We start from the raw sequence: 16,248 nt of genomic DNA on the forward strand, positions 1-16,248 counted from the left end.
AATAAATATCTTACTCAACATGTCACTTGAAACTTTTGAAGTATCACCACACCCAATTACAAAATTGCAATAAATACTGGTTCTTGTAGGCCATCTAGTGGCAAAAACAGAATAGTACGAAGAGAAAGCCATTTCAAACTTTTCCTTCTTAAAGATGATTTAATATAATCTGCAAGACACCCAGGGTTATCTTGCTGATCAACAGATGTTTTTCTCACACAGCAGCAAGCAAGATTATTAAACTCATAATCCATGCTCTGAATGAGATACTCTCAGCTGGCAAAAATATACTCATCCATGATCACTTAATAACTAAACCATTCTACTGAAAAATCTACAGGCTCCTTTTTGTCTCTCTCCAGCATTAATCCTATGTGAGTTCTGTCTGAACAATGAAAAACCATACTATAAATCGCATAGAGAAGAGAGGATGTCTACTGAAATTTCTTTAAAATGAATTTTTAAACCCTCTATTGGGTGAGTGCAAGCCAATTCTGGGTTCCTGTAGTTTGCTTCTGTCTGAAGAACCTGACGGAAGATGTCAGGTAGTATAATGAACACAGAAGTTGTCATTTCACTGAACACTGCAGACAGCAGTTGCTTTGCTTAAAGCTCTCAGAGTCCTGAGAACACCCACCGGTTTTGCAACCCCTTCCCACTGTTGTAAGGATTTGGCAAGCGAGCTCTAACACTCTGACCTGGGATGAGCCTGGTGCAAAAAGGCTGCATGAGAAAGAGCTGTGGGCAGCCCTGCTGAAAGCTTCTGCCCCTTGGCTCAGCAGCCACATTTAAGCATGTTTAAGCCAAGGCCCTGAGCATAGGTCCTTGCTTGAGCTGTGCTGTAGGTATGTCTGTGCTGGGCCATGGATCTCACTTACCCTGACTTGCTGACATGACCATAACAAGTGAACACAGGTTACAGGCAGCCTCATGATTTGTGACTGTCACAGATGGAAATAAAAAGATTAATACTGTTAATGCTTTATTTATGGTATCTAAAATGAGAACAAAAATACACATCTGCTTGAATAAAAGTTTATTTCATGTATCATAGAAAAATCATTAATTCCATCAAATAAGGCTTTACAAGATAAAGGATATAAAGGAAAGACACATACAAATTCATAATAAATACACTGATTTTTCATATTACACAAAATATTCCTTATAGTTACACACTTAGGAACAAATTACGATTGCAGTTAGTAGACATTTCACTTGCAAGATTGATCCCTGTTTTTAAGGCTAAATCCTGCCTTATTTTTTAGATAGGAAAATTTTTAGAAATTTGTAGAAAGAACACTGGACTTGGTTTGTAAGTATCTTAGCTGCTACATTTATATGCAACTGTAAAGTATAATCCTCTTTTTTACACTTGGTTCTACTCAGAAGTCAAGCTAATATAGTTAATATAATAAAGTCGCCTATATTAAAAACAAGTTCCATTTACTGAATTTGGCTGATCTGACAAATATAAGGATAATCTGCTATATCATGTTTAAACTTGTAATTGCCTGGTAGTGTCTTTCTGTCACAGATAATGTTTCCTTACAGTTTTTTAACTAATCTATTTCACATTCTCTTACACAGTTGTTTCATGATAAAGAACAAGTTAGTCTTTTGCTTGAAAAACCTGAGAAACATACTAGCTTTATTCAGATATGGTACTTGAGTATAAAGTACTACAAAACAGAGCTGAGGTATAAACCTGAATTTTTCATGAACTCCAAATCCCTATTAATGTTAACAGAGTTTGGAAGCTGTGCAATAGAGTTATATCTGATTGTCTCATCTTAGTTCCTTTTCAGACACCACACAAACACACTGAACAAAGTTTTAACGAGGTGCACAGTGAAGCAAGAAAAAAAGAAAAGGTATTGCAGTGTATTGAATGCAACTGCTACGATCACATTACGTCAACATCAATAGGTTTCTCATATACATTAATCTGCTGCTTGAATTCTAGCTGCATTAAACTATCCAACAAGACAGAAAGAAACTACTATCTTTGCTATGTTAATGGCAAACTACATTTTGACTCAAAGTGAGAATTCTACCCAGTAGCTACCGGAGAAGTCAGACTATGCAAAGAAAAAATTAGATTTACATTCTTTTAAATACAAAGAAATGGAGTCAGCAGATACATGGAAACATCCAGTTACTCTCAAACAAATTCTTGGAGGATATATAAAACTAAATTTTAGAAACAGAAAGTAGAATCAGCACTTAACTATGCCCTCCAAACTTACTTACTTTACCTGGTATTTGAAATGCCTAGTTTACACTGCTTCCTCATATTATGTAAACCTCACAAGGTATAAGCACTCCAAACAGTGCTGAATGTACAAGAGAAACAGTTTCACAAATGGGATATAACGTGCTTTTTAGGCAAAAATGTCTCTTTGCTACCATGCCTCCTTACTATTTTGGTCAATTTTTCAAATGACAAAATAATCCCTGTCAACAACTTGATTATATACACATATTTATGACAAACCTAAAATTTGTTAAACCATTTGAAAAGGATAGGATTTTATGAAGCAATATACCTAAGCCTTTAGTCCTACCACAGTCTTCATTTTACAACAATAAATCTCATATGTTAAAAAAATAAGAATACAGTGTTTTTCCTTGTAGTAAACATGATTACTTCCAAGTTTATAAGCATAATCAAGACCTCCCTGAAAGAAAAATTAATTTTTTTATAGCTTGCCTTAAAGTGTCATCCAAGACAATTATTATGTTATTGAACATAAATTTTTGTATTAATGGTCCAACAGTGCAGAAGAAACACAGGATAAATCATTGTAAAGAAAGGGAACTGATCTGGCCTTCTGTCACATGCGGTGCACTATATCAGCTTAATTATGCAATGCTGGCAAATAATTCCCTTATAAATAGCAACACTGCACTTTGACATGATACTCAATCAAAAAAATATATTTGCTGAAATGAAGAAAATGTTCCTGTATAAATTGGAGTATAATTATAAATCAATTCTTTTGCTTCCTCATCTTCACTGGGGAAATGGTGCAGGCTCTTCCGGGCTGTAAAACATTGTAAAAGTACAGAACACTTTATTGTTATCCTCTTTGACAGTATCTTTCTTGCCAAAGTAAGTTATTCTATGTAGCATAACAGCAAATGGAATTACAGTATGTGTAGAACTGTGAAATACATCTTCAGAAAGCTGGTTACAGCATATTTTATTACTGAGGAGGAAGAAATTTAATTAAAGACTGTACAAAAATATTTATCTGTGAGGTACTGAAAGCATCTACCAGAGATACCAGTTATACCAGTGCTTGTAAGTAAGTAGTGAAAGAAATGCATCAGAGTATTAGCCTACTGAAAGTTGCAGTGTTAGCATGGACTGTGCTGGTCTGAATCCCTGTCTGGGTTATCATGCTGGCAGTTCTATGCAAATTAAAATTACCAACTGATGGATATGAAAATGGTATTTCAGTAGAATGGTTTAGTTACTAAGTGATCATAGAGGAGTATATTTTTGCCAGATGAAAACAGTTTACATCATTTACTTAATGGTTTATTTTCAAAGTTAAGGAAGACATTCTGCCTTACACTAGCTGGAAACATCAATTACTCATTGCAACATTATGACAGAAAGTACTCAGTAGGAGCAGGTGTACACAGATCAGGGAGGTAATGAAGAATAACTCGTGATTTGGCATATGAGATGGTGGGGGAAACACAGAGCTGGTTGACACAAGTTTGCTCTACTAGAATTGAAGGTCAACAGATCCAAAAGCTAGTGAAACATCTGTGTGGTACTATGTACAGGCTTATTAAATTTGTATACATATATAGAAGAACTTGAATGCACTGTGTCTCAACAGGACTTATAAACAGAACTGGCACTTATTTAGCCACATTTACTTGGATAATAGCCTGAGCAAGATTACTTCTGACTGTAATACAGTGTGCAGACAGATAATGGAGAACACAGCAAACAAAACTAGAAAACATGATGCATTCTAGTATTAGACTACAAAATTAAAAACAGACTCATGCTATACTTTCTCCTATTTTCCCCCTTATTTTTGTCTTAGTCTCCCATAAGTACCCTATCAAAATTCTGAAAATACAGGAAGTTTACGGATAGCAACAAGGAATTTTACGTTATGTTGCTACCTTTTCACAAAGGGGAGTAGGACGACATTATGCAAGAAAAGACCCTTGAACTTGTTTGAAGCACAACTTTATTTCTACACTCTCACTAAGCAGGTCAGCACAAACTGCATTTCTTTAAATCACTGTCTGCTTTATCCAATTAGGTGACTCTTTTGATTTGAGATCAAATCTACAGACCAAACTCAATTAGGTTACTGATTATGTTCTTCATAGTTCCTATTGATCAGGTAAGACAATTTCATAAAAATTATATTTCAGCAGAATGGCTCAGTAAGTATAAATAAACAAATAAATTAAATTAAGTTTGATCCTTTCAAATACTCCTGTATGTGTGTTCTGCTCATTTTCAGCAAAGAGACCAGAAGTGTCATAAATTATCAAAATTTTACACGTTATTTAGTTCCAACTTCTTAGGGTATAAACAAACAAATCAGAAGCCGTGTAAAATTCGAAAAATTCTTGGGCTGTGCGTAGTATACAACTGTTGGGCACCGTATTGCACCCCTCTGATACAACTGTATACTGCCCAAGCAGTATTTATAGTCTTGGTCCATACATTTTGCAAGCAAAACTGAGAATACATTGAATGATTCTAACAGTTTGGAACTCAAGAAATCTTTGGAATTATGAATGGACTAATTTTTTCATTTCATTGTCTTTGTACAAGGGAGGCTAAAATGTTACAGTGATCATTTGAAATGGTAAAATAGAAAGTCACAGCACAACAATGCTTTTGAGCCAGTCTACTGAAAAGAGTTTATGGAATGCCTGGCTTTTTGATGTCACTTTACTAAGACATTCTATTTCTAGTATCCCTTGGGTTTTTTATAAGTCTATAAAACTTGCAGAGCAATCTCCACAGAAAGCAGTAAGAGGTACTGAACTTTGACAGCTGAAAAAGAGGTCTGTCATCTTCAAAGATTTTCACTAATGCTCCACTCTAAAAAACAACATTATAGATAACAAAATTTTTACCTTCATTAACAAAGAAGTCAGCTATATAATATGCTGCTCTTACAGCTGATGGGGAGTGTGGAATGCCTGGTGAATTTTTCCACTCAAAAGGATTTTTCTCTGGATGCCACTGGACACCATAAATGGGATATTTGTATGCTGCAACAAACACATAATTCTTAAGGTATAGATCTTGCTTATGTGCATAGTCTTACTGCAAAAGAAACTTAAAGGATAAGCTACAAAAATACCTCACTTATCAACAGTTTCAAGAAAGCTTAAACAGCAAGCTGAAACTCTGTTAAAGCCACAGTAGAACTGAAGGAAAAAAATGGATATTTAAAAAGAAGGGTCTCATTCCATGCAAGAAGATTTATGTATATCACTTTTTAAAATTATTTCAGAATTTTTATATATATATACATATATATATATATATATACACACACACACACACAAAAATAATGTTACAGGTGTATCGGTCTCAAAACTTCCTAACTACTGCCAGCATCACTCAACATAAAATATTCACAGCCACAGAGGACATCCCTGTCAGTTCCATGGGACAGATCCAAGTTTTAGGATCTCCTCGAAGGCCCAGTCAATCCAAGGGCAGCTCCCATCTACTCTGTCCCAGGCCTGATATACGCAGTGGGGAGCCAGTCGTTAACTCTCTTACAGAGAATAGCAGCGAAGCAGCTGATGACTGCTCTGTGATAAACAGCTTGTATGCATGAGAGATGCGGGTCATTAGCCTGATCAGTTTTTCTAATCAAACTGTTATTCTTCTCTTCTGGAGGACAGCCAGTATTCCATACAGAAGAATCCCATGGGCGGACAGCTGGGCTTTACTGTAGAGCTGCTAGTAGTGCACTGATCAAGCTAAACCGCTCCCTAAAGAACTAACTTGCTTCATGAACCGAGCAAACCTGGCGCAAAACATATGCAATACAAGTAATGCAAAAGGCTTTGTAGAAGGGCAATTGCCAGTATTGCTGCTAAAATAGTAAGGGATGTTGCTATTGCCACAGTAACCTGAATTGTTCTTCCCGTATAGCAGACAGATACAGAGCATCACCGGAATGCAAGCACAAGCAGACAGACAGAAAGCAAGGTGCAGCATTGGCACGTTGTACTGTGGAGAGATTAAACTACTACAGGATAAGTGCTGTACACTTCATGTCACAGCACTTGACTATTCCACTGCTAAAAATGTAACATCATTATCTGGAAGGGGAACAGCGAGTGAGAGAAGTAAGTAATTAGGCTCATAGGTAGGTACTCAAAAGAAAAAAAAAATATTCCTGCAGAGTATGTTCCTCACAGCCAGAGCACTGACAGGGCTGATGCTCACTCTGCTATTCTAACAGCAAGCTTGCAGCATGAATAAACATCAATACCACACCACCTCTAAAGAACTAGTTTGTTACAGTCACAGTTTACAAAGGAAATTCATTTCCCTACCTTCCATGGTAGATATAAACTCCACTTCATCATCAGTGTTAGTAGTCAGAACATTATAGAAATTACGAAGCTTTTCATTCTTTGTGAAATTCTGTGATAAGAAAGGAGGAAAAAAAGATGTGTTATTTGCTCACTTAATTCTCATTTTAACAGAGCAAACGTATTTGTGTTCAGGAAATAAAATTATCAAATACCTCCATGGAGAGGCTCCAAACATGAAAGTTTGATGTCAATGGCTCAGTAGCAAAGGCACGTAATACATCATCAGGGAAGTTCTTGAATAATCTACTGTCTTTTGCAGCTATTACAAAGAAAAATGAAAAAAGGATATTGTCCATTACCCAAGCTGCTAACAGATGGACTAATAATGAACAGTAAACAAATTTAATAAAATAATGCATTAAACGTTTTTTCTTTAGTATGACTGTGATATTATGTTTTCTTTAGTATGACTTTGTGATATAGAATATGTTGCAACGAAAAATCAGTGAAATAACAACAGGTTTCCAATATGCTGTTACCAGTCATCCGGTCTTGACCCAGAAAATACCCAACTTTGCTACCTAAGTTGTCACTAAAACATCATTCATTACTACTCATTTCAGTGACCTTTCCATTCACAATGAGCACATATGACGGAATACATGGTCCGCAGATGGAATATTCACAAATTAAAGGATGAAATATCAATAGAGGCCACATTTTACCAGTGCTGCTGAGTGGCACAGCTCTATCTGAAGGGATCTCTCTTACTTCAATATTGTATAAGTGTTAATATTCATCATTAGAAAAGATGCAATTAGAACAATTTAAAATCATCTGCTCTCCAAGTCTGACAGGTTTCGGACCTGTAAATTTTGGTCAACTTGGTAACAGAAAGTGACCTAAAGCCACATTTTTGTAGGTCTAAATTATCAAATGACTCAAAGAGCCACAACTGTGGTTTTTGCTGACTGCTGTTGGTTTCAAATGGCTTGTGGTCACATCTCTGCTTTAGATGTGATAAAATTGCACTGACATTATAAAACAGTTGTGGCATCTCTAATAAGAAAGGTTTTAACAAGACGTCCCAAACATTCACCCCTGCATATTCATCACAAACAAAACACACCACCTTTCAGCAACTCAGACACGAGATGTAATGAATTTCTCACCTGAGGTAAAGTTCAGAGGGAGTGCAAAACCATCTGTCTTGGTATTAACAAGTAAAACTTCGCCACTTGTGAGATATGTAAGCTCTTCATGTCCAAGACATGTTCCCCATACTGGGAAATAATCTCCTTTATCGTTAGCCTTCAAAATGAAAAGCAACAACATTAAGAAAAAAGTACTGAAGATTTACAGAAAGAAGTCTGATGAAAACTTCCTTATCTTCTGCTTTAACTACTACAGTAGTACCAGTTGCTAACAGAGGAAATGTAGCTATTCAACTGCAGTTGAAATAACCAGACTCGCTTAGTTATTCTCCTAAAATATGAAGGCTAGGGGATGTACACATGTCCATCGAAGCAGTAAACTGACCCTAATGTTGATATTAATTTGATTGGTCTGTTCTACAAATACGTAATGTTGAGGGCAGTCTAAACAGAAATCACAAAATAGCAACATTTCTATTCAAAAGGGACACAAACCAGACTGTCACCATTTTGAGGTGCATTATGATCACATAGCAAGGGCTCTTCACAATGTCCGTATGCCTGTGCCCACCCATCTGTATTAAGAAAACATAAATCCTATTACTAACATGGCTACGGTCCTAAGTGACATGCTTATATGCTTGTTTAACTAGCAAGTTTGGACCTGTGTTCCAGAACGATAAATTGTGAGTTGAAGCAACCCAGAAAAGTGAAAATCATTTTCAAAAGAATAAAAATTGGCAGGTAAATGCAAAAAGAAAAGAAAGCAAAAGGGAGAAAGGAAAGCAAAAAGAGAACACAGATAGCTTCCTGTCACTTACCTAAGCACAGTGCATACATGTAGAATAAATTTGTATGATTTATTCCTGAGAGTAAGTGCCTGTTAAGAGACTGGGATGTCTCAGAACTCCTGTTTTTGTGAAATCTGAGTAGCCTTTCTAACTTGTTTCTAAACATTTTTAAACTACCCATACCACACCACACCCCTCCTCCCAAAGAGTTGCTGGCTCAAAAGCCATTTTTGAGAAACCTGGAATTACAGGCTTAGAATAAAGATGTTATCCTACTGCATTACTGACAGTATGGTAATAAAACCCCATATAACTACTACTTCTTGGAGAAAAACATGGAAGATGCACAGAAAGAAGACTAATAGTACCACAGAGTCTTCACAACCACCTATCATGTCTGGCTAGAAACAGGACTCCACTGGCTGTTCTTACATGTAAGTGAGGAATAAAATCACTTACGGTAAAAAATAGCTACAGTTTAAGAACAATTACAACTGAACCTTAAGCATTTTGTGCTCCCCCTCCCCCTTTTATTTTTAATAAACTTTAGCCTGGAGGCTGCTAAGTATATATTAAAAAACACCCAAGACATAAACCACCCAAGACATACATTTTAAAGACTAATTTAAAAGCTGGAAAACAGTATTTCATTTAGGTTTTTGCCTAGTTAGTAAAATTCTATTGACTTGGATGGGGATTAGCAATTCACACCCTCTATTCATATTACAGCAGAGCCAGACCAAGTAATTGCTCACTGTGAACATTTAAAAATGGAGAAAAAGAGGTCTCGTACATTAAAAAAAAAAACCAAAACAAAACAAAATTCAATCCTGTACCTCCTAATACCCTCTTGACTACTGTATCTTACCTTGCATTAGCAAAACTACCAATATTTTATAGCGATAATTAGGTCTTGAAAGATGAAAATCAAAACACAAACCCATCACAAATAGCACAGAAAAAATCCCCAACTTCTTAGTAAGGGTTACCTATGATGAACTGAAAATTATTTTCTGCCTTTCACTCACCTGTGGCACACATACCATCTAATAAAACCTGCCTCTCCAAACATAAAATTATGACCTATGCAATTCAGTTAATCATTGTGAAATATCAACTGAATTTCGTAATAGCACTGCAAACCACAAGAAACCCTTGTCCCAGTACTGAATACCAAGAGACAGGCTGCACTTCACACAGTATGAGAAGTGTCAAAGAGACAAATGAGACTGTCTCACATAGAAGCGAGATAGTATTTACAAGATTCAGGTTTAAGGCAACAGACTAACGATCACTACAAATAAAGACAGCCAAAATAAGAACATTGGTGCCATGCGATCTGAACAGTCGGAAAATCAATTACTGAACTGCAGCAGCTGACTGGTCCTGTGAACGCCATCGCCGTCGCTTTCCTTGCCTGCAGTTGAAAAGTCGGCAGCAAGGGTAGAAGAGAAATTCCTCACTGCCAGTGAATGCTCGTACCATGGTAACAGTTTAAGCACTACTCCTAACTGTCTCTAGAATTGGGCAAAGTTTTCCAAAGTGTGATTTCTGTGACAATTTTAATCACCATTAGCTGAGAGTAAAATAAAGCCAGTAAAGATGAAAAAAGGAAGAAAATTTAAATTTTTATTCAATTTGAATACAGCAGATTCTTATTAAATCACAAGGATTGCATATAAAGCTCAGTGATTCTCCATGCCTTTCCACAATGCAAATTTTACTTCAAAATGTGTCGATTACTACCTGAAAAAACCTCTCATGCTCCAAGAGAACGAAACCTCCAATAAGGATCCAGAGCCTTCCTGATGCTCTTTGAAACAGCTTTCCCAAAAATTCAATCTTTTCTTAATAAAGCTAATAGTCATATAGATATTAAAAATATAACCTGTCAAAAGCTCTTCCCACCTTTTTTTGTGTTATACATTAAGCGAGTGTTTACTTTAAAATTCTGCTATATTTAGTTACCAATGCAAAGAAACAGGCAAAATGGTGTAATATGCTAATGCAGATCCCTCATCTGCATCTTCAAAGATTTAATTAATCTATTTATAGATAAGCAAGAGTAAAGGTGTTTCACTAGCTGTAACATACATGTGAAGGGAGGCCTTATTGTTATATTACTGTTAATTGCTTTATTTGAGAGTCTCTCTAGAATTCCTTCCAAGTCTACACTTCAGTCTTAAGACTTCTACAGATTATGACATTTATGTATATCATTGTTCAATATTTAATGCCAATGGATGTTCTGTGCTTTTGGAAGGCATTGTTGTTACTTTATTGCAAGTTCCATGCAGCCATAAAGCCTCAGGTGCAATAAGTGATATTGTTCTCACCTGAAGAACTTGGGAGTTTAAGACCATGACACAACATGTAACAGGAAAAGGGCATCAGAAGCCTGAATCTTAAGCTATTAAATGATATTTTTTATTATGAAGTCAGCAATGTACTACTTCTTATCAGGCTTACAGTTAACACACTGGATGCCAATACATAACTATGAAAATATGAGCCTCTGTCATTTTGATCTCTGAACAGTGACAGTAACAAGAACAGACTGTTCCTTAGTAATTACCTCTAATGCCTTGTGGTAAAATATCTTAGCAACCCTGGAATATTCTGAAGTCTTAAGATCCACACCACCTCCTGGAAAAAGTACCCTGAAAGGCAACATCCAAGAATTTGATTAGCAACAGTGATCAAATTAAAACCTGGACAATAAACACAGAAAAAGGTCTGATAGTTGTTTTAAGGTCTAGGTTAAGCCACCTACATTTCAGATGTTTACAGATAGGCATCTAAGCTTCCATTACAGACAGCAGGGATCTAGTCAGAAAAGTCAATGGAGACTTCAGAATATGTTCCAGAGCGGACACCCACTAGTGTGGGCTCCACTGACTATCCTGACTGGCACTCCATGGGAGTTTAGACAGCTAGCGCACACACAGCCAGCTGAGTTCAGGTGTCTGAGTCCTTAAGAGAACCACATCCTGAAGTACAAGTAGTGATAGAGCCTAGTGCAAGATAAGGAAGAGGAAACAGAAAATACACAAAACATACAGATTTCAGCTGGCATACAAAAGGGTTACATGCCACGACTGCATCAAATCCTGTCCTGACTCTTAGCTGTCTCTCCCTACTACTTTCAAATCCTGGCCCCAATCTTACTTCATTGTGTTCAACTTCAGAAAAGAAGAATTATCGCCCTGGCAGAGAGCCCTTACTGCATCAAATAGTTCCTATTAAAAGGAAAAAAAGTACACTTGGCCATAATCCTTGGTCACACAGGATCTAATGCAGCCAAAAAAGACAAAGCAATCTCAGAGACTATTTCAAAGAAATAGTGCATGAACTTTTTCCAACACACACACACACACACACACACACACACACAAGCAATGGCAATTCTCCCCAAACCCAAACATCATAAAAAAAAAAGTACAGTACAGATTTCACATGTACATGTAATGACATGGAAAGGAATCAAGTACCATCAGAGACAGTTAAGATGAAATAAAGGAAGTCTCTTCTGGTTGTAACTGAAACAGTACCCACAGAACTGCCAGAACTGAATGTGTAAGTGCTCCCTAAGCCACTGCATCAGAACCTCAACTACATTTACTTGAGCCACATCCATCAGTTCCTGACCTTCTACTAAAACAGCTGAAGGATTTCCTATACATTTCTGTGCTCTGGAAATGGCAACCTGTATCAGTGAGATACAAACAAGCACCTAGAAACAACTAGCATCTCAAATGATGCCAAGCACTTGGAGAGCAAGTGTGCATTTAAACCCTTGTGACCAGGCTTACTTTAGGGTGAAAGATGCACAGGATCATGCAAAAGGCACCAAGTATTTGGTAGAAAAGTAGAGCAGTATTCACAAAAACATAAATCAGATTACTCTCCAGTGCCAATATATAAAATGAATACAGCTGAAGTAATTTTCAAAACAGGCCAGATTATAGATTCCTACAGGAATCTAGTTAAAAAAAAAAAAAAAAGGTTTTCTATCACCTGGAAGTGGTAGAAAATTCATTTCAACTGTTCCTTTTGTTCAACCCCAAAACTGGCCAATACTAACTAGGAAAAACAATTGTCCTTTCTGCTAATGCAAAAAGGAAGTAACCTATTAAGTAGCAATGATAATGGCTTGGCATTGTCATAAGCAGATTGAAATGCAGCTACCTGCATTCCAGTATCTCTAACTGGTTAGAGCTGATGATGTTCACTGGAATTTCAAAGGCTATCTCAGGAGTACATGGCTATATTCATAAAATTCTGTCTCTACTATAGTAAACTTCAGGATTTTCATAAGGTTGCATTTAATAACAATTTCCAACTACAAAGAATCTGGAGCTAAGCAATTACAGTATGAAAGATCAATGTATCTCTTTCTTAGTCTAAGTTTCCACAGAATGGGAAGTCCTTCCCTCCAGAGATCTTATTTGTTATTTACACACAGCTATATTGTGGAAGCCATCAGCTGACAGTGGAGGACAAGAAATACAGATAGATCATCCTTACCCACCTACATAGCACAAACCCAACTGCCAGTCACTGCAAAGACGAAAGGATAAGGGAACTGGATCTACTTGTCCAACACCCTCTCCTGTATAGAGGCAGGTGGTGAGATAGAAAGAATGGGAGACCCCACAGGTGATAGTCCTTTTGGCAACCAAAGAGAGGCTGGCAGCCACGAGAAAGGGATGAGTCATTTTGTCTCCAACATGAGAAGCCACAGAGGAAAGTGTCACTGTCTTATTCTTGCTTTGTACCACAAAGACTGTAAGACATATGTCTTAGTGGACAGGGCACGCTGTGAAGCGTAAGAGGATGATGCTCTCCCCAGACAGCCACAGGTCTGAAACTCCACATGTTGATTAACATTCTAGTATAGGCATAAGCTTAACAGAAATATTCATAGTTTAAGATGCTCATCTCATGACTACAAGTATCCCAATCACATGCTATGGGCTCACAGTCAAGTCTGAAGTGCAGCATCAGCTGATTTAACTCTTTGAAACTGCACTTTTAGCACCCGGGAAACATAGTTTTGACTTTGCATAGTCCACGATTAAAATGTGTTAAATTAGATCACATTATCCCACATTTAAGGTGCAGGAGGAACACATGGGTGGACAGTTGCCATACGTCAACTGAGAAGTTAGAATATTTATCTAACAAAGACTTAAGCCACAGAATCACAACAGGCAAGAAGGGCCACTCAAGCAGCAAGAGATAAAGTACCCAAAGAGAAAAGGGTAGAAGAGACTGGAAATCAGAAACTTTTATGATAAAGCAGATATAGAGAAGACTGGAAAAGAGAAGGAAGGGGAGGCACAGGGATGAAACACCCAGCAAGTGCTATTAAATATCAAAATGAAGATGATTACTCAAATAAGGAAGAGGAAAAAATAACAAAGAGGAAGTGGGCTACTTCACTTGTAAAACTGTTAACCACTGTAATGCCACTTCTGTCTGCCTGCAGACAAGCACAGGAGAATGCCAAGATGAGCCTTGGCACTGTTGCAGATTATCTGATGTGTGCTCCTCAAGAAAGGAAAGGCAGAAGACCGGAACGGGACAAATTAGTGCGCTCTCTGCCTCAGAACATGTTTATATGCCTGCAGTGCTCAGCACTAAATCTCAAGAGAGAATGACAGTGTTCTTGGGAATACAGAAGAGCTCAAAACCAGAACTATCAAGTCTTTCAACAGAAAGTCAGTGCTCAAAACTTACCCATTAATAAAGTGGAATATTTTATCATATTCTTCATCTGTAAGATTTAATCTGAAACACCAAGAAAGTAGTTACAGAACACATATGAAATATACATATTTAACCACAAAAACATTGTTACTGAACAGAAACATGAGAATGGAAAGTAAGTAGAAAGCATGCTTTAAATAAAATAAAATAGATCCTAATCAAATGAAACGTTTCACTTGAAACAGCTCAATCCACAAGACTGAAAACAGGACCCTGTCAGGTACAGTTGAGGATTAGGTACTCTGAGACCCCTTTGCAGACACTTGTTAAATTTCACATTTACATGAACGACATGGTTATCTCCTGCAGACCGGCAACTCCGGTTTCCAATTGACTCCAAGAAGGGCAGAGCTGCAAACAGTGGGTCACACCCATTCTTTAACAAAGATATAGCTGAGAGGCGGAAAGATGAGAAAGACCTCAGCATCAGCAAAACATCAGCAAGCCAGTATGACAGCTACGCTCATGCAGAACTGATACACTGGATATACTGGAAGTGTCCAGCTTTCCTGCATCTAACTTAGTTGCCAGAATCAGAAGCCTGAATTCATCAATGAAGCTTCTGGTCAGAAACCATTCTGAAAGCTCCACCAGCTACACGAGGAGCACTGGCTTCTAATTCAGGCACTTAACTAGTGCTCTTATTGGACTGTGTGGATTAGATACATCCCATTGTGATTTTCTGGAGCTGCATTAGTATAATTTTTAACTTCTGACAATTACCACTTCAACATCTGATTTTAGTGCATTTGCTATTTTATAGCTAACTGTTGGCTATGAAGTACTGCCAGTTCTGTTAATTACTCTGCTACTTTTTACGCAGCAACCAAAATACACCACCACATGGAGTTAGCGACCCATAGTTTGAACAGAACTGGACTTTGGTTTCTTAAAGGAGTTCCGACAGCCTTCCTCTATTGAATTCCAGCACGACAGAATGTGACAAAAGATAGTACGTATATACATATATACATATCTAGATATCTGTTTGTGGGGCACTACACATCAGACAATATAGTTAACTTCAAAACCCATGGACGCACACTATGGAGGATAATTTTACAGGTTAAAACCCAGTCTTTTTCAAAGAAAACTTATTATCATAAGAAGAAATATTAAAAATTACATGTTCCAGTCTTTTATCCTGATTTCTAAAACACCCTGCAAATTGTGGCATCTTCAAATAGTCTCTGAGGAGCTCTAAACACTCTGAAAAGCAGCACAACTGCCTTCTGTGCCTCTAAGATGATACGCTTACATTAAACAATTATTATCCACTTTTAAGGATATAAAAAAATCTACCTTATTGGCACAACCCGGGCACCAGCAGACTCCAAAAACTTCACATATGAAGCTGCAATGTAAGAACTTCCAAATCTGTGGAACTTCTCGAAGTGACATTCCTGTGACAAGATCCCTGCAGAGTCCAAGAAAGAGAATTAGCACTACACAAATAGCAAACACTGCACACTGGAAGAGAAATTAAACTCCAATTTCCTGTATGCCAGGTTACAGTGTTACATTTACTGCCTGAAAGAATTACAAACACTGAGACAATTGGGCATCAATTACGATGCCTGGTTATGAGGTACCAAATAAACAAACATTATCTGACTAAGACTCAGCTTCCCTGCTTTAACTGTTTAGTACTACAACTTCTCTTAAATACCGTAATTTCAAGAGTTTTAAACAAGGTACGTGTAGCGTAACACTATTTATAAAAGCTTTAACCAAACCCAGGCTCCGGGAGACCTTTGACTCCACGCAGAAGCCGGCAGGGTTTCAGGTCTGCTGCAGGAGCCGTTCCACCCCCTCGCCCCCAGGCCGGCGGAGGCAGCCTGCGAGGCTCCCGCTACCGCCGCCTTACCCTGGGCCGGCCGGGAATTCCCGGGGAGCGGCCGCCGGCAGCTGCGGGTCACCGCCCCGCCGCCCCTTACCAATGATGGGTCTCTCGTTGCCCTCCGCCGGGCGGCCGCGCT

At 37.7% G+C, this 16,248-nt stretch overlaps 1 protein-coding gene across 1 annotated transcript in view; it reads right to left on the minus strand.

Annotated features, from left to right (window-relative positions):
- Nucleotides 1–1,025: 1,025 nt before the first annotated feature.
- Nucleotides 1,026–16,248, minus strand: part of GGH (gamma-glutamyl hydrolase) — a 15,713-nt gene continuing 490 nt past the window's right edge. The window contains exons 2-10 of the mRNA XM_026841467.1: nt 16,207–16,246; nt 15,572–15,686; nt 14,240–14,290; nt 11,073–11,157; nt 7,725–7,863; nt 6,765–6,871; nt 6,571–6,661; nt 5,128–5,265; nt 1,026–3,047 (exon numbers count right to left, since the gene is read on the minus strand). Coding sequence (XP_026697268.1) covers nt 2,926–3,047; nt 5,128–5,265; nt 6,571–6,661; nt 6,765–6,871; nt 7,725–7,863; nt 11,073–11,157; nt 14,240–14,290; nt 15,572–15,686; nt 16,207–16,246 — 888 coding nt within the window. The 3' untranslated portion in view covers nt 1,026–2,925. The remainder of the gene's footprint in view (nt 3,048–5,127; nt 5,266–6,570; nt 6,662–6,764; nt 6,872–7,724; nt 7,864–11,072; nt 11,158–14,239; nt 14,291–15,571; nt 15,687–16,206; nt 16,247–16,248) is intronic.

The sequence above is a fragment of the Athene cunicularia genome (genome assembly GCF_003259725.1).
Source record: "Athene cunicularia isolate RWA chromosome 2 unlocalized genomic scaffold, athCun1 chr2_part1, whole genome shotgun sequence".
NCBI lineage: Eukaryota > Metazoa > Chordata > Aves > Strigiformes > Strigidae > Athene > Athene cunicularia.